General features: G+C 42.9%; 1 protein-coding gene across 1 annotated transcript in view; it reads right to left on the bottom strand.

Annotated features, from left to right (window-relative positions):
- The window catches only part of LOC128408227 (uncharacterized), a 28997-nt gene that overhangs the window by 4472 nt on the left and 2211 nt on the right, over positions 1-22314 (bottom strand). Inside the window, exons 2-5 of the mRNA XM_053377621.1 lie at positions 11141-11327; positions 9123-9165; positions 7880-8030; positions 6061-6428 (exon numbers count right to left, since the gene is read on the bottom strand). Of these exons, the coding sequence (XP_053233596.1) occupies positions 6061-6428; positions 7880-8030; positions 9123-9165; positions 11141-11327 (749 nt within the window). The remainder of the gene's footprint in view (positions 1-6060; positions 6429-7879; positions 8031-9122; positions 9166-11140; positions 11328-22314) is intronic.

The following is a 22314-nucleotide window of genomic DNA, read 5'->3' on the forward strand; positions in this document are numbered from 1 at the left end:
TAGGCTAGTTTGTTTGTTTATTGCATTTCCATCCCATCCGTTTTCTCCTAAGGTGGGGGACATGGTTCTTTCCCCCATTTAATCCCCAAAACAACCTGGGGAGGGAGGTTAGGCTGAGAGTCACCCAGTGAAGCTCATGGCCAAGTGGGGATTTGAACCCTGGTCTTCCAGGTCTTAGTCTGACCAATCTAACCACTACACCACACTGGCTCTCAAAAGTAGTTGTGATGGCTATAAAGCCTCTAATACTATGCCTCCATGTACCAGTTACAGGAGTGGGCTCCTCCCTCTCATAATGACTGCAATGCCACCCACTGCTTCTTTCAACCCCCTTCTCAAAATTTACCTTCTCCATTAGTACTTTGGGACAAGTCACTGGTCATCTTTGTGCCTTGTTGTATCCAAGCCTAAATGCACATAGCTGCAAAAACCTCACATTCTCTCTCCCCTCTGCCAACTTCCCTCTTTTCCTTCTGTTGTCTCCTAAAATAGAAACCTTTGGGAGGGCAGGAGAGACCGTGTTCTCTCATTCTTCAACAAGCACCATGTACATAGATGGTACTATATAAAAACATTTCTTCAGATGAGTTTTACCATTCCAGGATTAATAGTACAAAACGCTCATTTCCAAGCATAATTTCAGCACTTATTTGCCATACTTTTCTAGTTTTCGCTGCCAGCAGACTGAGAAGGATCAAATATTTCATTACTATGTTTTGTCTTTCCCACCCATCTTTGACCTTTTGTCTTTCCCACCATCTGCACTCTATCTTTAAAGCAGTATCACACCACTTTAAACAATCATGGCTCCCCCCAAAGAATGCTGGGTACTGGTACTGTGGTTCTTTAAGGATGCTGAGAGTTGTTAGATGACCCTTATTCCTAAAGAGACCTACAATTCCTAGAGTTCCCTGGGAATACAGTGGTACCTCAGGTTAAGAACTTAATTCATTCTGGAGGTCCGTTCTTAACCTGAAACTGTTCTTAACCTGAGGTACCACTTTAGCTAATGGGGCCTCCCGCTACTGCCGCCGCGCCGCCGCTGCACAATTTCTGTTCTCATCCTGAAGCAAAGTTCTTAACCCAAGGTACTATTTTTGGATTAGAGGAGTCTGTAACCTGAAGCGTCTAACCCGAGGTACCGCTGTACACATTGGTTGTTAAATCACTCTGAGATGGGGCCTTAATGTCTCAGTGTAAAACAAAAGTATATCTCCATCCATCTCCTTTCTTGCAGCCATGCCATTGAGGAAATATAGTTAGCAAGCCTCCATTTTTAGCTATGTTGGAGGAGGATGTTTACTACTATACGTCAAAAACTGTAAATTCTGTGTTTCTGCATTTGCACAAGGAGAAATAAGACTATTTAATAAAAGTTTCATAAGTAGCAGTTTTGTAGCTTCAAGTCTCTTTTCCTCCTATTTTCTGCAAGTAGTCTCAAAGGGCCACATACTTTTATACAGAACTTGCAATTAAAGTTATTTTATTCCTCCATAAGCTTAGATCTCTGTTTTATCATACATGGCAATTATACCTAGGCAATCATCTCCACTTTTATTGCTGTGTTGACTCAGGGGCCTCAGACTTGTTTAGTATGCATATTTGAATTGTTCCCATTTTCAAGCAGCATAGAGAAAATAGTTGGGTTTAGAAAGGATATCAGAAGAGTACAACAGCAATAAGCAATATTTATGTGGTGGACAGGAAAACAACTTGATTAACAAACAATTTAGAGCAAAGAGATCTATATTACTATGGTCACACTGTATGTGTTCTCTGGACAGCCCAAAGGATTTTAAAGGTGGAAATTGTTTCTCGTCCGATAGCCCCAGCCCCCAGCCCCACTATCATTGACCAGTTTTAAATCTGAGTACTCGGACTGCTCTATTTCAGTTTACATTTTATAGTTAAATCTTCAATCTCTTTTTCTTCACTTTGCCATTATATTTTTATGCTACTGTGATTTATATTGCTCATTGCCTGCTTTAAAAAGGTGGAGTGTAAGTGCCCACATACCGTATTTTTCGCTCTATAAGACTCACTTTTCCCCTCCTAAAAAGTAAGGGGAAATGTGTGTGCGTCTTATGGAGCGAATGCAGGCAGGAGGCTCTGCTCAGCACTCCCTTTAAAGAGCCGTGTGGAGCGTGTGTGCGGTTCTTGGGGGCTTTTCCCTCCTCGGAGAAAAGCCCCCAAGAGTTGCACACACGCTCCACGTGCTCTTCAAAGGGAGTGCGGCTCTTGGGGGAGCCTTCATCCCGCTGCCCGGGAGGGGTTGTACGCTCCTATCCCATAAGCTAGGACAGCAAGCAGGATCGCTGCGCAGCAATCCCGCTTGCTATCCTGGCTTCTGGCTTAGCCCCTCTGTCCCTTCCCCCACCTCCCAGAAAAGCCCCCAAGAGCCGCACTCACTTTAAAGAGCCGCCTGCAAGCACCGCACACACGCCCCACGCACCTTGTGAAAAGGAGCGCTGAGCAGAGCCTGGGATGCATACGGGCTCTGCTCAGCGCTCCCTTTAAAGAATATATTTTTCCTTGCATTCCCCCTCTAAAAACTAGGTGCATCTTATGGAGCGAAAAATACGGTATTTATTTTTATTCTTAAAAGCATGTTATGAATCATCTTCCTGCCCACAAGGCAATCATCAACAAATACAACAATACAGATAAAAACACAAAATGTAACCAGAATGTGGAATTAAAGCCTCATAAACAGCCAGGCAAAACATAAAAAGAAAAGCCTCTTAAGAGACGAGCGTCGCACTCTTGCCTATGTTAGGTAACATAAGTGAAGATCAGACTAAGACCTGTGCAGTCTAATATGTTCCCTCTGTGGCCAGTAGGGCGGGCCAAGTGTTCTACTTTACAGAAGGACCATCAGAAGATACAGTGGTACCTCGGGTTACAGACACTTCAGGTTACAGACGCTTCAGGTTACAGACTCCCCTAACCCAGAAACAGTACCTTGGGTTAAGAACTTTGCTTGAGGATGAGAACAGAAATCGCGCAGTTGCAGCGGGAGGCCCCATTAGCTAAAGTGGTACCTCAGGTTAAGAACAGTTTCAGGTTAAGAATGGACCTCCAGAATGAATTAAGTTCTTAACCCGAGGTACCACTGTAATTCTCTGTTTCAAGGGCTTTCTAGCCCTAGTCAGTTTAAAGATAAAGAAGCATGAGAAGGAGTATTGAAAGTGCTCATCAACAGCACCTACACAGAATACCAAGTAGGCACCCAGACCAGTCTTCCCCACTGTGGTAAGATGCATTTCCACTTAAATTGCAGTCATTATCTCTAAATTTGCATCAACACATAGGAAATATCAATATGCAAATCCTTGTCTTTTTCCTGGTGATTCATTTCCTTCTTTTTAGTAACAGGGAACCCAGGTGCCTATGGGAATCCCTCAAACTATCCATTAACTCAGTGTATTAGATAATTTGCATGTATTCTGAATGATCATCTGGTGCAGATTGTAAAGAGACCCCCCCTCTCCCCCCCACACCTCTGGCAATTGTAGTCTGTTATTTATGAATTAAATTGCCAAACAGCATTTTTTTTAACAGGGCACATGGTATAAAACCACCATGCCCACATAAAGCATTCTCTGAATCAGAAAGCAAGGACCAATCCAAAAAATTATTTTCCACTTTCCACAAGATGAAGTTGATCACATCCACACAACTTAAGTCAGCCCCACTAAATCTGATTGTTAAAAAATGGCCAGCCACACAGCAAGGACTGTCAATGTTTGGAGACTTTTAGACACCTTATACTTAAAGTTACAATGTAAAATTTAGAGAAATGCAGGGTTGGATATTTATTGCTACATAATGTTAATGCCATATTTCCCCCCCTCGCTAAACAAGTTTCAGTCATAATTAAAATAATTTGTTAGACAAATCGGCCAGAGGGGCTTTTATTTATTGAATTTGCAAAGTGTTCTAATGTTCCAAGACTTCTAAGAATCAACAACCCATTTTTAGTCAGCTCCCAACAGCTGAAGACTAGCAAATTAGAAACAAAGCTTTGTCTCTTAGATGAGAGCTGCCATCACCCCAGGCGTTTTATATAGCAAGATGCATGAACTCAATCTGCTTCCTTCTTGGCTTCAAGAAAGCAGCTGAGGTAATTAGCCTGTCACTGGGACTTAGGACTGATTTTTATTTTATTTTTAACATAAGAGATTAGAATAAGCCTCCAGTTATTAAGGTCCTTTTGCTTGTGTAACCAGAGCTTGTGCAAGTGCAGAATTCACGTTATATAGCTGGCTTGCACTTGCCTCACTTCCTGAAGGCAACTGAAGACAGCTTACTAAAACACCCTGAGGATTTCTTGTTTCAGCTTGCATGCATTTAGAAGAGCTAGTCAGCAATGTCAGGTACAAACACAGGAAATTCAGGCCATCTATGGCAGAGCTGGGCAACCCATACCCCCAACTGTCCCAATTTGCTTGGGACATCCTAGAATTACAGAAGCCACCCTGGCTTCTGATTGGATCCTGAAATGTCCTGTGCTCTCACCTTGCACCTGTGCACCTCCTCCTCGTCACTTGGCCCAAATGGCGCCAGCTTCCAAAAGTACGTTGTGAGTCTGGCTCCTCCTGCTTAACAGACTTCGCTAAAGCCATTAACACAAAGTGGTCAAACTAGTCTCTTTGGTAAGTTTATGGCTTTAGCCAAGTCTATTCTACAGAATCTGTTCTATGGTCTTTTTCTACAGAACTAGCTCATTGTTCTGCTACTCTGCACACTGATTCACAGTCGTCTTTCATAATCCGCTGTGGAGATGGGTGAAGCTATGGCAGTGTGGCCTGCATAAGATCAGTGTGGTACCACTGCTAGTTTGTCTTGTACCATTCTGTTTCACGGTATCACAGTCCTAGTCCTGGTCCAAAAGTCCTAATAGGTATACAGTATTCACTTATCATGGCAACAGCTGTATTTATCCAATGGGATACACTGAATTCTCCAGTGGCACCCTAATCTCACATATAAGAACAACAGTTCCAACACTGTGGTATTGTTGGCCTAATGCAGCTCCTACATTGAACAGTACCCATGTACATTTGGAACAAGGCCCTGTACAGTGGAACAAGCTGTGCATTTTCCCTCCTCTCAAAATGAGACAAGGTTCATTCCCAATCACATCTTACTACTCATAACATCTTTCCACCCACCTGCTGATGCCATTAAGTTAAACAAAACAAAATGGAGAGAGTGATAGCACCCACTTAGGCAGGCCAAAATTCAGCGTCTCCCATCTTCTAGGTCAGGCATCCCTAAACTTGGCCCTCCAGCTGTTTTGGGACTACAACTCCCATCATCCCTAGCAGGGCAGTCTTAAACATATGCGGCACCAGGGTGCAAAGATCCGCAGGCACACACACCCCCGGCTTGACTTGGATGGAGCAGCCGCAGCCGGGCACCTTGCACACCACAGCTTCTCTCCGCCCCAGCCGGCAGCCTCTTTCTGCTACGGAGGAGCTGTGCGCATGCAGCCCAGTTGAGAAGAAGGGTGGAGGGTGGAATTGGCCGGCTGCCTCAGTGCCTTGCAGCAAAAGAGCCCACGCCACTCCGACGGGCTCTTCCCCAGACTCCAACTCTCGGGCCCTGGACTCTCGGCCTGGTGCCCCTAAGAGCCCTGCACCCTGGTGCCCCGCACCCCTTGGGCCAACGGTTGACGGCCCTGATCCCTAGCTAACAGGACCAGTGGTCAGGGATGATGGGAATTGTTATCCCAAAACAGCTGGAGGGCCGAGTTTGGGGGTGCCTGTTCTAGGTAATCCCCAGCTTCCAAACAGAGCACAGAGATAAGAAGCATTACCTCTGAGATATGGCAAACAGGTTTATTAAGTGAATGCTTATTATGTGCTCACCATTTTGGCTTGGTTTTTAGACTTAAAAGTTCACTAGCAAATTAGCTGGAGACATAGGCACAAAGCTTGCATTTTGAGCAGTGTTGTTTTAAAAGCCAACTCAGGGGACAGGGAGGAGATTAACAGAAACGCTTAAGCTATCATCAGATAACAAAACCGGTGCGGTATTGAAATAAAAGATACTTGCTGGTTTCAGTTGTGTCCCTTTTCTGATCCGACTCATTAGAATGTTGCGGGTGAAAGGAGTTAGTCGGTTGTCACTCGTTGACCTTTTCAGCTGCACATCCTTCAAATTTTGGATCAAATTGTGTTGAGATACCCTTTTGGAAGGAGACGTGCAAGGTGCTGGAGATATGACAACTGCAGGGAGATCAACATAATGAGACGACTCATCTGATTTTGATATGGAGCTAGGTGCTCCTAGTACATCCTTAAGTCCATCCTTCACTCCTAAACTACAGGAGTCTTGTTTATTGTTTGGGCTGCAAGTGGAATCCAGCTCCATGGGCTTTGCAGGATAAAGCAGAGGATGGTCAAGGGTTTTTTTCAATAAGCCTGCAGAAAGACAGGTGTGAAACAGGTAACTGTGTAGCTATTCAGCTCCTCAGCCCATTCAATTAAAGCTTTCAACACAATTGTTTTCTTCCAAAGCCCCACCAAGTTAAGCAAGAAAGCAAAGTCCCAAGTAAAGCAAGATTTTTTTAAAAAATTACCAAGAGCAACATTGAATCTGATTGTTGATGTCCATGTACGAAGCCACTGTTACTTACATCTCAAACACAGATTTCTTTATTTTTACAGTTTCCAAATCCACATATGGATTCAGGGCTATGCACGTAAAAATGCAAATATCCACATACAAAAATTAAAACCAACTTTATGCATTCTAAAAGGGTGCTTGCTTATGAATTGGTCAAGGTAGTTAGAACAGCTTGAAAGGTTTATTCTATTATACCAGTTCTGTGCGATCTGCAGGAATTGCCCGTTAGTTGCTGGTTACTTCTAAAGCCCTGAATGGTTTGGGACCTGCTTTCTCATATGATTCCTCAGCACCCCAAAGCATGCATGGTGGTATCATAGGCCCCATGTCACCAGGGCTGGATCTAGACACCTCAAAGAAGTGTTTCAGTTAAATGTGTTGTAAATTTAAACAGGGAAAACAGGTAGAGGAAAACGGGACTCCACAGCGCCATCTGGTGGCACAATGTTCTATAGCATACACAACGCATATAAATTGCTTTTCCAATCTAGCCGAGTCCCAGGTGGGATGGGGCGGGAATGGCAGGATCCGTCAGAGGGGGAGGAAGAGGCCCCAGAGATGGGGGGCAGAGGCAGTTTGAACAGTGATCTGGATGAGGGTCCTAGGACATCCCAGTAGGGAAGGGGAAGCCAGACTCCACCATGCCTCTGAGGAACAAGGTTCCCACAGTAGCCAGGGAGCCACCCTGCCAATCCATGGAACTAGCCAGATTGGAGATGGAGAGAGAGTCAAAGGGTTGGACTAGAGTGCTCTTCACTCAAGGTGTGCCATCATCAGTGCAAGCGTGAACAGATCCAGCCCTCAGTTGCAAGCATAGTCTTTTCACCTGGGATGGGTATGGCACAAATAACAAGCCCCACCAAGCACCAATAAAAGCAGAGGATGAAAGACAAGACAGGTGGTGGCTAGGGCCTTTTCTGTACAACAGCCCCACCCTGGTGTTCACTTTTTGAATACAAGACAGGGACTATTAAGCCTTTAAACAAACATCTTTAGAAACTATCAATGGTACAAGGGGGCAGGGAAAGCTGTCTACCCTGAGTTTCTCACAGCACAGCATGGCACGCCACAGTCACTAGCCAACTGGTGGCTGCCATACTTGTGCAACCACATTCCATACTGCGTTTGTATGCAGCAAGGCAGCCCAGTGACTATACCAATACATTTGACCACTTGAATAAATGTTTACATAACATTAATACAGAAAAATGTTTTCACTACCTACACAGGTGCTCAAGTGCAATACCTGTCGCCTTTGCCTCTTTCAGTACTGCTTCTACACCCCCACATTTCTCAATTACTTCCAAAATCTTCTTTGATGTTCTCCTGTCCTTCAGGTGGTCCTGCGTTATGCCAGCCTTAGCAAAGATCATCTTTAGTTCAGGATCTAAGCTGGTCTGCAAGACAAGGTACAATTGTAAAACTGAGCCGCATGTTTCTTATTCATGAACCCCCAATACTTCCCATATAGAAATGGTTAGGACTGAGTTGAAAAGCATGTCGAATTCAAAACGATTTTCCTGTGTGTTTTTTTAATGTGGCCTCTCATTCACTAATCCTGTAAACTAGTTCATTCGTCTTGCTAGGGAACCTGGAAACTAGTTGGAGGTGCTGAGTATTGAAAGAGATCATTAAGTGTCTCTTACTTAACCAACAAGTCCCATCATTATTTGAGGAAAACCATAAGCAAACCATAAGGGGCAAATAAACAGAGCTTTGCTGTAGACAAGGTTCTTCAACTGTGTCCAAAAAAGAGAGAGGATGTAACGGCTACAGAGCTTTGAAAACAGGGCTCACCACCAGCCTGTGACACATTTGGAATTTTGAAGAAGTGCAATGGGCACCAGTCAGAAAATGACATAACATTAAAAGGCTGCCTCAACTTAAAAGGGCATAAACATAAAATGATATAGACATGCTCTATTCAGTGGAAAAGAAAGCATCAGTCAGCAGTGCACCAACAGTGAGAAGGTCTTTGCATCTCACCTCTGTTGGGGAAGGAAGAAAAAGTAGATGTCTAGGCTTTGTATTTACTGAAAAGTGGGTCTATTTAAGGGAATGTATCTGAAGCAGGAAATACCAGGCAATAAACAACAACAACAACAACAATTTATTATAATCTTATTTATACCCCGCCCATCTGGCAAGTGCAAACACAACTAAGAAGAGCGAACAGTCTCTCGTGCCTTGTGATTTTGGAGATGGCTGTTTACCAAGACATTTTGCAGGAGACATAGGAGGCAATGGTGGGCAAACTGCTGTGTACAAGGCACCACTTTGGAGACACCTGCCTTTGAAGAAAAGGGCCTTTCTTTGCATGCGTACTTGCTCACAAAAAAGCTTGCATAAGGGTAAGGCTCAAACAAGTTAGAATGTCGTGCTCACATCATGAGGGAAAGCTCGTTTTTTTGTAGCAACCATTTTAAAAAGGAGAGGAAAAGAGGAAGCATTGATTGTTGAGCAAGCAATAATCCACAGCAATTACTTACAGCAAAACCAGTTTGGGGACTCCATCCAATGTGACAGAGATGTCTAAAAGACAGATTAGCATTTTTAGCAGATATCACTGAAGACTTGGATTGTCAAAGCAAGCGTATCAAAGCAAGCATGTTAGTTAGAATACTGTAGTAGAAACTCAGGGCTTTCTGTCACCCAGGTCAAAGACCTAGTTTGGCACACACACCCCAGATGCATGTTTGTGTACATACACAAACACACACCTCAACACATTTATTTGTAAAGGGCATAAAAAATAGGCAATATTTTATTTGAATACAAAGGAATCCTAAGTAGTATTATGACTATGACCAAAGGGAAGATGAGCATCCCTTCCAGTAAAAGCAAATTGTTTGTCAAAAGTAGAACTTCCATGTGCAGCTTGTCTATCTGAGGTCAGGTTTTGAACTGGATTTATTTGGTCACAGGATCATTAAAAGACTGCATTTTCATAAGATCAGCTAAGAGGCTGTCTCTGAGGCTTTTTGCCACCCATCCCCCTTCTTGGTTCTGTGCAAACCCTTTCAAGGAGCTTTGACGTGTAAATTTACTCCCAAGTAAGCTTCAACAAGATTCCTTTCCTTTTGACAAACTGAAGTTATTTATTTTATTAATACTGGTAAATTTACCAACTTCTCACATGGAGGCTTATTCTAACAACATGCCTCTCAACAAACAATAGCCAGGAGTTTAAGAGACTACAGCAGATTGCATAAAAACAAAAAAAAATCCTCTTCTTATAGGCAGTTAATGATTCAGGTAAGCAACACTGTTCCCCAGGTCAGCAACTAAGTTCCCCATCTTAGTTGAGAACCAGTTGATGCAGTTAGTTACCTATACCTCTACATGAGAAGCAACCCAAGTTAAGATGCAATATGGCACTAAGGCAGGGATGATCATGGAACAAGAACTAGTCAGACCTGCCTCCTGTGCCTTTAACACCAACTTCATTGGGGTGCGGGGAGGGGACTTCAGTTTTACAGTATCTGCTCATGTCTGCAGATCAAGCAACTGTTAAAAGCATAGCAGAAAGTTACAGCCTCAAAGCTGCTCCTTTAGCACAATGTGGACTCTGCCAACAGTTGCCTGGAATCCACATTAGGTGACCTGAAGCACCAGCCATGCAATTAAACCCTTCTGTTAGAGAAGAAATCAGACTGTATAATGATTAGGAAATACTCTGAATAGTCAGCAGTATGATGCTGAATTTTTAAAAGTTTATTTATTTATTTATTTATTTATACTTCTCTCCCACCTTTTTCTGCAAGGAGCTCATCTAATCTCCCCTTTCTCATCTAATTCCCCACAACAACCCTGTGAGGTAAGTTGGGCTGGCCTGAGGTCACCCAGTGAGCTACATGGATGAGTGGGAATTTAAACCCTGGTCTCTCAGGTCCTAGTATAATACTACCTTTATTGTCAATATATGACCTGTGTACAATGAAATTCAACAGATTGAATTCCCTTCTCTTGTATACAAGGACATCTCTTTCAACTTTCCAGCCAATAACTTCAGGATAGCATCTTCCAAATCTTGTGCAAATAAGTTCCTTACTCATAGGCTGCAATGTAAGAACAGCCCTGCTGGATTAATCCAAAGGCTTGTTTAGTCCAGCATTCTGTTCTCACAGTGTCCAGCCTGATCCTTATGGGAAGCCCAAAAGCTGAGCTCAAGTACAACAGCTCTATCCTCACTTCTGATTCCCAACAGTTGTATTCACAGTGGTGGAGGAAGGGAAGTGTGGGGGGGAGCGCACCACCCCCAGGACGTGTGCCCACCTGCTCTCTGCCCCCCAGTGCCAGAGCATGAAGCTCCGCCACTGTGTATTTGAAGCCATACTGCGTAGATTCACAACTAGTACGTAAAGAATCCACCACCAAAGCAATTTTCTTTCATTCATTACAACCTGAAAAACCTGAATGCAGTGCTTTCCAGTTCACACAGTTCAGTTCAGTTCAGTGATGTGCATGCATGCAGGAATCCAACTTAAGCTACTTGATTGTAACTTACTTGAAGTTACTGGGCCCACCAATATAGTCTTTGCTTAGCTTATGTCTTCTGGGTTTTCCTTTCCAATTTGTTATCTCACGCAGTGTTTGAGAAACACAATGTGAAGGAGATGAGACCCTACAGTTTGGTGATCTTGTGGTTGGATGATGAGGCTCGGATAATGGACAAGTTGCCTCAGCTACAGGAGCTGCAAGACAAACAGAAATTTCTGTTAAATTAACAATAGTTTTCTTTCTCAGTTTGGGCTAGTTTCAACATAGGGTTAGTAGTTACAAGAACTTCTTGAATCTCATCCCTAAATTTTCTTCCCCTTAAGATTATTATAAGGTTCAGTCAAGTCATTCTAGGCCACTAGAGCTTTCTGTATCTCTAATAATAGCAAGAGCTACATTATATTAGTATTTTTAAAAGTCGCTTAGCAATGAGTCAGAGATTAATCCTTCCAACATTTGAAAAGCAGTTTTCTTCTCTCCCATCTAAATTGAACTGGAGGCTCTGTTTGCTAAGAATAGCTTTGAATATTTTAATTAAATCATTTGACCAAGGCACTCAAACATTGTTATAGGCAAATAAGTTTTATTAAAAGCTAGAGGTTTTTATTCATTCAATATAATAAAAATAAGAACAGAATTAAACCAAGTGTGGGTAGCATGCATATAAAGAGAAAATACATAGCCTAAAGTCTCACAGTCCCCAATTCCCGCAACCATTTTCTTTTAAAAAATATAGAACTTACCAATAACAACAATGCTTTTAAACAATGTCATTTTCTCACAACGCAAAGTATACTCTGCCCCACTACTTTTGGAAGAACAGCTCATGAAAGAGTTTATATAAGAAGGTGAGCAATGAATATATATGTAATTGTACTGCTTTCACATCATCTGTGTCTATTGACTGATAAAGGAACAGTACTGCTAAAGAGTCTGCAGTTGCTGGTTAACACTGCTACAGCCTAATTAGAGCTGAGTAGTTTCAGAACTGAGAACTTGGGTCCTCAGCATGGCTCTAATCCTGCATATACAACCAGATAGTCTTGTGGAGATTCCAACTGAAAAAATCTTACACTGATGCCTAGTATTTAGTGTAACATGTTTTCTTGAATACAGCGTTAGGCGTTCTAAATTGATGCTGCCTCCCAGAATAACCCTAAAGAGTCTGGGAGTGAAATCTGATACATGTCTGCTCATAACTAAGCCCCACTGAATCCAATGTATCTCACGCTCAGAAAAGGGTTATGGAATGGCAGCTGGATGGTTTCTCTGTATCCTGTGCAGTCATGGAGCATCTCTCAACACAGCCATAGGAACTGGCCCTCGATATGAATTCATGACCCTCTTTCACAGCACATTCTGAAATTGGTGAGGTTTGCAATGGACAAGAGAAAACCACTCTTCAGCTGGAGTCTAAGCATGATCCAAGGCTGATACACACTGTGCACAACAGACATGTACGTCAGATGTCTGCCATGCAGATCTTACAGCTGTAACTTTTTGAGGGAGTGCCTTTTGTAAACCCTCCAGGCAAGACAATATTACCTGCAAATGTGCAGGCATCTATCCACCCTTCAAAAGTAAGAATTTTCTTCAGATCAGGTTTATACAGTGAACTCATGGGAAACATGTCTGCTGCTCAAAGGACGGCAATACTGCTTAAAATATTTGTTCCGCTATCAAACTGCAGGGCAGTATAATTTTTAACTCCGAGTTTGGGGCGTGTCATCCAGAAAAACATGCTAAACTTATTTTCCTGGCTGCAACACACTTAAGGCATTCAGGATCGACTCTGAGGGTCAGCCAGGCAAATAATTGTTCATGCAAGTTGTATACTCACATGAGCAGTGAAATGTATATCCAGTTATATACACATTTCCCAGAATGTGTGAATTTTTGTATACTTCTTTGGTTGTAGAATTGCAGTGCAAAATTCAGAGAAGTGCACATTTTGACAAGTAGCTCCATTATTAGGGAGGTGTGAATTGAGGAGGAGGAGGAGGAGGAGGAGGAGGAGGAGGAGGAGAAGAAGAAGAAGAAGAAGAAGAAGAAGAAGAAGAAGAAGAAGAAGAAGAAGAAGAAGAAGAAGAGGAGGAGTTTGGATTTGATATCCCGCTTTATCACTACCCGAAGGAGTCTCAAAGCAGCTAACATTCTCCTTTCCCTTCCTCCCCCACATTAAAAAGAAAATGGAACTGAATTTCTATCCACCCCAGTCCTGTTCTGTGGAAGAGAGAATTTCAGCAGGTTACCTTTGCTGAAATTCTCTCTTCTATGCAAGCTTGAAAGGTGTAGGATTCCAGTCTTCCTTTTTTGCCCCAGGACACCCTACTCCAGAGCAATGTGTCTGAGAACAAATCAGGAAACATGAGCTTAAATTTTCCTCTGTCATCTAAACTGTCAATAGCTGATTTCCCCCACAGTCCACAGAACAGGTTTGACTATGTTAGTTGGAACTTACTCTCTAATCAATGTGCATAAGTCTAAAAGTATAACTGAGTAACTTTCAGCCTCAAAGTATGCTGCAGACAAACGCAAGCCTCACTATGCAATCCTAAACATGTTCATTCAAAATTAAGTCATTTATTTATTGCACTTCCATGCCATCTTTTTCTCCAAGGAGCTCAAGGTGGCATACATGGTTCTCCCCCTTATCATTTAATGCTCTATTAAATTCAGTTGGACTTATTCCCTCGCCAGAATGTTTAGGATTGAAGCCTGTGCCATATTAAGTACACCTATTACAGAAGCTAGCACTGTCTGTCCAGTGCCTCTTGAGATAGATCAGGAGTGGTGAAATTTGGATTAAATCTCAACTCAGCCTCTTGAAAAGTGTTGGGTAAGTTACAATTTTTCAGCTTCAGTTCACTGTCTGCAACAACAATGCTCTTCTGAGATTGAGAAATGTGAATATTATAAAGCTCTTTGCATAGCTAAAATTTGTTTCAATAGTAATATGCAGTGGTACCTCTGGTTAAGAACTTAATTCGTTCTGGAGGTCCATTCTTAACCTGAAACTGTTCTTAACCTGAGGTACCACTTTAGCTAATGGGGCCTCCCGCTGCTGCTGAACGATTTCTGTTCTCATCCTGAAGCAAAGTTCTTAAACCCAGGTAATATTTCTGGGTTAGCAGAGTCTGTAACCTGAAGCGTTTGTAACCTGAAGCGTATGTAACCAGAGGTACCACTGTAATCTACTACAGAATAATAAGGTGGGTTGTCTCAGTCAGCTTCTTGCCTGTTTTTGTTTTGTTTTTAGTGTTGCCGTTCTTGTCTGTGAAGGAAATGCTTTCCTTTCCCTATTTACAGTATAGACCTCTTTTTCTTGTTCATGTGGTTGTGCTAGTTTTCTGTTTAACTTCAGTCTACTAGATGTTGGTTTTATACTTTGTAGTCTTTGCTTCTCCTTTCCTTCAGTTTTGTCTCTACTCAGATATACACAGTAGAAATCTCACATCACAATGGGCAGAGAACAAGCATAAGGCCAAGCTCCTGTGGTATTGGGCAATTCTAACCATCTAAATCAGAAGACCTTTCAACATAAGTGTGTTGATTGGATTTACTATTTATGAATGATTCAGGGCCGCTTTTGGTTATGATTTAGATATATGGTGGCCTCTAGTGGTGATACGCATGTGCACACCCTATGGGGAAACCAGTGTGGTATCAGTCCATAGGGCCTTTACACACAATCTTCAACAGAATGTCACAAATGTAGCACTTCACTTCTGCTTTTTCCTGAAGTCTCTTTTCTGTTGCATTTATATGATACACGGTCTGCATGTAAAAGATGGAAGCCTCTTTTCACTGGGGCAGAGTATAGCACTAATGAACATGAATCTAGCAGGGGTTTTTTCCTGGCTGTCTTATGTTTAGATTAAATACCGTCAGTCTATTTAATTATTTTGTATTAATATGCTGTTCACACTCTGGGGACCTGTGGGGACATGTATAGAAATAAAACATAACATAGCGTTGATGTTTTATAAAAAATGTGACTAGCTGGACACTCCCACAGAAGTGACAGGGAGAAGCCAGCCTCCAAAACTTAAAATTATAATACATTGATGATTTACAAAACTATGAGGCCATGCTGCAGTAGCCTTACAACTGCTCACCACTTTTTAATAAAATGGATGACCACCTGTATCTGCTGAGCAAATATACATAGGAATGTGCTGCAATCTACCAATGCCTTTAGCGAGACATACTGAGCTTATACCTTCAGTAATTTAGGCTGCAATCCTATCTCTGCTTTTCTGGCCACAAGACCTATTGAATTCAATAGGACCTACTTCTGAGCACACACATTCAGGCTCACACAGTTAGCTATTGATGTATACACTGTACCTTTAAAGCACAATGGAAACACATTCCTCCCCCACCATCACCACTGCCAAAATACTACTACTACTACTATATTATTATTATTATTATTATTATTATTATTATTATTATTATTATTGGGACAGCAATTTGCTAAGAGTTGCTAGTAACTCTGTGAGGGATAAACTACAGTGCCCTAGAGGAGAAGAATGTGCTTTGAATGTGCTCAGGTTTACGGCAGGTGAGAGTGGCTTGTCCAAAATTGTCTTGTGCACCCAATGGAGAATCTGGTGGGCCAAGATTGGCAAGTGGGCAACAGGTTCCCCACTCCTAGTATTGTGAGTACGTAGCTACCTGCATTGTGTTGAACCAAAGGTGAACTGTTCCGGAAGCTCTGCAGATGCCATCTTGGTAGACAATATAACCCCACAATTAATTGGTAGTTGCTGTAGCAATGAGCTCATATATGCTTATATTCACTTGCTTTGATATAGGCCAGGGGTCAGCAACCTTTTCCAGTCATGGGCCAGTCCACTGTCCCTCAGACTATGTGGTGGGCCAGACTATATTTGGGGGGGGGATGAATTCCTATGCCCCACAAATAACCCAGAGATGCATTTTAAATAAAAGGACACATTCTACTCATGTAAAAACACACTGATTCCCGAATCGTCCGTGGGCTGGATTGATAAGGTGATTGGGCCGCATCCGGCCCACGGGCCTTAGGTTGCCTACCCCTGATATAGGCTAATTGGCTTGCTTTGATGGTATTCTTATCTAGGGGCTTGGAGTGCTGTGCTTTGAACCCAAAAAGGGGAACAACTATCTGTAAGATTTGGGTATTTGCCACCTATGACCTCATCTGGTCAGGTGGCGTGATGGGAAGTCCTAGCCAAGGTGATGTAGACTGCTTTGTGGATAAAGAATGTATGGATGTCTGCTGGGGGGAGCGCAAGCCATCTCCTTGCTGCGATGTCCATCCCCCATCTGTTAGATCTGGGAGACCTGGCAGGCTGCTCTGCTGTAAGTCTACACCTTTCTTTAATAAAGCACTAGAACTGATAACTCTGATGTTTTTGACATTCCTCTTTGGTATCCCTGCACCCAACCACTCCCACGAGCTCTTTTTTCAGCCTGCGGTACAGAAAATGCACCTACATGCTGTAATTAATTGCTTAATTGCTGCTTGCCACGCTGCTGTTACAGGCACAGGAATACTGTTTCTCCACCCCACCCCAGCAATCCTATATGCTTGAATGGTGTGTAGTAAGAAAATGTGGCCATAAACATACCCATGTATTTTTAAATGGGTGTTTTTTAATGTTCTTTAAAATGTTCTTTAAAAACTTCCCTATTAAAAACAAAAGTCTATGCAGCAAACAGTCTTCCTTTCTCCTCGGCCTTTGCATTGGCTGCCATTTTGCCCTGTTGCGCACTTGAATTATTCACCAGTACTCCTGCTTCAGAGTTTAGTCATCCCTTCAGTTCAGCTGCTTGTGCATACTTCAGACAAACTGCTTGACTAAAACGAATCAAGATACAGTGGTACCTCAGGTTAACTACTTAATTCGTTCTGGAGGTCTGTTCTTAACCTGAAACTGTTCTTAACCTGAAGCACCACTTTAGCTAATGGGGCCTCCTGCTGCCGCCTCTCCACCAGCGTGCGATTTCTGTTCTCATTCTGAAGCAAAGTTCTTAACCCGAGGTACTATTTCTGGGTTAGCGGAGTCTGTAACCTGAAGCGTATGTAACCCAAGGTACCACTCTACCTGTTTTGTGAGCGCAGTGATTGTTGATCTCCAGGAGAGGTGTGCAAAAATATGGCGGACATGAGTGCACTCATATGCAATTGCCTTGTGTCTCTTTGGATAGCATTAAAGGAAACACATATCAGAGGAGAGACAAACGGGCAGAGACCAGGCATGGGGAACCTCCAGGCTTTTTTATCTGGCCCCCCAGGTCTCTCTCCTGGTCCTCTACCACCCCAAGCCCCACCTCTCACCAGCCCTGCCTGGCTGGAAGATAAGGAGGAATGTTTGCATGTGCAGAAACTAGATTACTACAAAAGGAGAACATTCACATTTAATGCTCTGCCTGCTGACCCTACCCAACATGGGGATGTGGCCTAAAGGGTTCCTCACCCTAGTGTGATGTCTTTCATCTTTGGTTGGTGCAGCTTGTTCTGCAAAGTAAGCTAAGCTGCACCTGCCAAAAGTCCATCTTGTACACCAAGCATATCCAACATGGTGCCCTCCAGTTGTTGTTGAGCTCCAGCTCCCATTGTCCTTGACAATCAGCTGTTATGGTTGGGGTTGATGGGAGTTGTAACCCAGTCACATCTGGAGGTTTCTGATGGCTATTGCTCTGCACCAGCCTTCTTCTTCCTTGCATCTTCTATCCATGCTGCTCACCCTACAAAGTGGGAATAAGGCACTATATTCTAGGTTAGATCTTGGGGTTGCCAAGTCCCACCCCCCCCCCTGCTCCTGCTCCTGCTCCTTCAGCTTTAACAGCATAAAATATCAACAACAGGTGATGATGCTCCAGTTTCGCTTGCTGATCTCTGCAGATGTTGCTGCTGTTAATTGCACAACAGTAGTTCCATCCAGGGTACCCAACCCTCTGTTAGTTGGCAGCCTTGAATCCCTTACACTGTTTGGGGAATAAAGGCAGTGTCACTAAACAGTGAGAAGGCTGCCAGAAGGAAGGAGGCTTGTGAAGCAATTCCACAAGCACCAAAAGCAGCCAAGAGGAAATTGGCAGGGTTTGCTAGGCTGCAGGTGGGGCTTATTTAATCAGGTAACATGGGTCATGCTCAGTAAGCTTATAAAAGCAGCAGCTGAGGAGTGTATACATGATATTTAACACAGGATGCTACAAAGTAAGCTATGCATTTCTGTGTAAGTTGCCAATATAAATTTAAGGGTGAACAAAGCATCCACAATCAGAGCAATTGCAACAAAAAAGTGACCTATCTGGGCACAGGAGAGATAATAACATGGCTTTTTTAAGCTCACAAGGGGAAAATCACTTTGCTGGAGCAGTTAAAAAGAAGAACAGCTGGCAGGAGAGGAAGGGCTACGCACCCTCTTCCTGCTGCTGCTGTTTCTCCATTTAAATTCCCTTTCATTTAAAAATTGCATCAGTAACAGACATTTACATGTATCATTTGTTATTATTACTAATTAGGTTATTCCAAAGGAGCCTAGGGTTGCAAGCACCAACATGCTGAAACAGTACAATTTAAAGTACAATAAAAACTTAATTAAAAGCATTGAAAACTATTAAAAACATTTAACATATGTGGTTACACTCCTAGCATAGAGAAGTTAGCTAAGCAGATGGAATCTTAACTACAACACTGTCACCAAGTGCAGAGTTTTGCTTCTCTGCAATAAGAGTGATGTTTCACCATTCATGAATCATGGCCTGGATTCAACTAACTGGTCCCGCTAGTAAAGGTAAAGGACCTCTGGATAGTTAAGTCCAGTCAAAGGTGACTATGGGGTGTGGCATTCATCTCGCTTTTCAGGCCAAGGCAGCTGGAGTTTGTACACAGACAGGTTTCCGGGTCATGTGGCCAGCATAACTAAACTGCTTCTGGCGCACGGAGGACCATGACAAGTGCCAGAGCGCACAGAAATGCCATTTACCTTCCCACTGGTATGCTTTCGAACTGCTAGGTTGGCAGAAGCTGGGACAGAGCAATGGGTACTCAACCCGTCGCGTAGTGGTCAAACTGCCGACCTTCTAATCAGCAAGCCCAAGAGGCTCAGTGGAGTCCCCAGGTCCTGCTAATAGAAGGACTTCCACTATGGCAATGGGGCTTTCCTCCTCTCATACACCCTGATAAATTGTGTCAGGGTGATAGTGGCTGGGAGAACCCCACAGAACAGCATGAGTTTGGAGAGCAGAAACACTTGTGCTAGCAGAATGTTTGTAACGGTGTGATGTTGAATTCCTCCCTCCCTATAGGATTTATTCATTGGTGTGGGATCTTTCCTGCAGATTCTATGATGTAGGAAAGGCTTATATATCACCAATGAGGGGCATTTTGGAGCCTGAAGACTATATTATATCACAGGCAACCTTCTGGAGACCTCATGCCAGTGGTGGGTGGAGCTACTAGCGTGACATTTACTTTTGTACACTAACAGTTGACATTTCTACAAGCAGCCACACACCCCACACAAAAGGCATCATCACAGCTCAGGCTGATTCCACACAGGCAAAAGCACTCAAGAAGGGTGCGCAGCAGGACCACTGCAGGGTGTAGGCTAGTGATGGCGGAGATGAACTGGGAAGAGGTGTTGCCTGGGAAGGCCATCCCCCCCCAAGGGCCAGATGGAGAGGCCTGGAATGCTGAATCTGGCCCTCAGGCCTGATGTTTCCTACCTCTGTTTTATAGCAGTGCTTCTGCTACAGCTTTAGGCCTCGTTCTGAAAAACAGCAGATGAGACAGTAAACTTATTCTCTGGTTGTACTACTTCAGACTCCAGACTCACATGATTTATTTAAGACATAGGAATATCATGCACACAGAAAATCAAAATGTCAAGGGGGAAGGGTTAGTGTTCTCTGACTCAATACTGTTTCTCTGTCCTAGGATTTTCTTTTCTGCTATGTGAATCTGAAACGGAACAAGTCAGATCTGAGAACTAAGCAAGCCTTGATATGTTGATATGTGAGGGTCAGGCTAGATGTGACTACTTTTAGAATCATGTCTTTGTGACTGGACAAATTTCTTTGCTTACAAAGAGCAGCTGGGGGGAGAGGCCTGGTCCCTACTGGGACTGTGCTGTGTGGCGGTGGGTTCTTTTCTGACCCAATTCTTTTTAAAATTGCAGCAAATAACCAATTTTAAGTGGGTGACTTTCAATGGAAAAATAACATAGGGGAGTTTTAGACACCTCTCAATGTAACTTGAGGAGGTGGCCTCACCACTAAAAATATAAAAAAATGAGATTTAGCCAGTAAGCAAAAAATGTTTACAACACATTTAGAGCAGCAATCCTCCATAATGTTACATTATGGTTCTTCATTTGCTTCTTCACAGTTCTACCAATTGCGAAATGAATCACTGCTGGCATGTACGTTGTTTCTCAACTTGGGGAAACAGGCTAGAAAAATAACCACAGGGGGAAGGCAATAGGTTGTGGTAGAAAGGAGGGGCTTAGTTGAACTACAAACGAAGCTTTGACTTCTGGGCTTGGAAAATGGAAAGTCGTTTAGTTTACAGTGAGTCATTCCTTGCTTTTTCATTTCCAGGCCAGCAGGCATCTGTTAATTATCTCTAACACGTTCTTTGACTGCTGCTTGAAAAATAGTTATCATGTTAATCAAATAGAATGAATTATATTTGAAGCTTTAACATTATTTTCACAGGACAGCAGAGTAACTGGCCTTTATTTCTTTGGTCAAGTTCACAGTTAAACAGAAGAGCTGTCAGATATAATACCCTTAATGATTCTATCTTCTTAATTAATTTTATATAGCAAAATAAAAACTTTCAAGACTGGCCACTGGACAATTTATTTCTTCCTATCATCTCCTCCTGTACAGTGGTACCTCGGGTTACATACGCTTCAGGTTACATACGCTTCAGGTTACAGACTCCGCTAACCCAGAAATAGTACCTCGGGTTAAGAACTTTGCTTCAGGATGAGAACAGAAGTCGTGCGGCGGCAGCACAGCAGGAGGCCCCATTAGCTAAAGTGGTGCTTCAGGTTAAGAACAGTTTCAGGCTAAGAATGGACCTCCAGAACGAATTAAGTGTGTAACCAGAGGTACCACTGTATATAGATTATCATTCCTGACGAAGAAGAGAAGCTTGCATTTTAAAGCAACAAATTGCCTCCCTTGCTACACATACATAGCTATATTTGAAGGCTGTGCACACACCACACATGACTGCCCCCAAAGAAACCTCAGAACTGTAGTTTACATAGCTAAGATTCCCAGCACCCTTAACAAACTAGTTCCCAGATTCTTTTGAGGATGTCAAGTGCTTTAAATGTATGGTATGCGCATAGAGTGAGGGAGCAATTGCTGCCTTGAATAATCAAACCCTTTCTAAACCCAATGGTAGGAAAACAGTAGTGTTCAGGCACTACCTTTGCAACCCTGGAAGGGGAAGACTCCACCCTGCTGCATGTGTGCAGGCTGGTTCCCCATCCCAATCTACCAAAAGCAACAATGCAATTCCTTTTTTAAAAAAAGCAAGCAAGCTGGGAATCTGCATATCATGGCTCATTTGGGTACCTAGCATTTGTAAGGAATTTTCTACTATTTGTAGAAAGGAGGTGAGGAGCAAAGGCACTAATCTCCTCATTCCTTTTGTGAAAAACTTGCCTGATCGCACTTCTCAGTGTTTCCAGACAATAAATGACTCACAGCAATTATTGACATTTAGGAAAGCGGATCACATGTTAATGAAGCTGAAGCCTAGAGTTGAAATGCCCATTGTCTCTACCAAGAGACTTTTGGGTTTAGTTTATAATCTTTTATGCTAATCTTCCCTATTGAAGAAGTGATTGCTGCCCCATAGAAAACAATTCAGGTGCTGATGAGTTTAGCTAGCTGCGACTGGGCAGAAGTGTTTCAGTTCATAAACAAAAAGGTAGTGAGAAAAACAAGGGTTTTGATCTTTCCTACTTATTTCACATACAGTTGTACCTCGGGTTACATACGCTTCAGGTTACATATGCTTCAGGTTACACACTCCGCTAACCCAGAAATAGTGCTTCAGGTTAAGAACTTTGCTTCAGGATAAGAACAGAAATCAGGCTCCAGCGGCGTGGCGGCAGCAGGAGGCCCCATTAGCTAAAGTGGTGCTTCAGGTTAAGAACAGTTTCA

The sequence above is a fragment of the Podarcis raffonei genome, chromosome 2 (assembly GCF_027172205.1).
Source record: "Podarcis raffonei isolate rPodRaf1 chromosome 2, rPodRaf1.pri, whole genome shotgun sequence".
In the NCBI taxonomy this organism is placed as follows: Eukaryota; Metazoa; Chordata; class Lepidosauria; order Squamata; family Lacertidae; genus Podarcis; species Podarcis raffonei.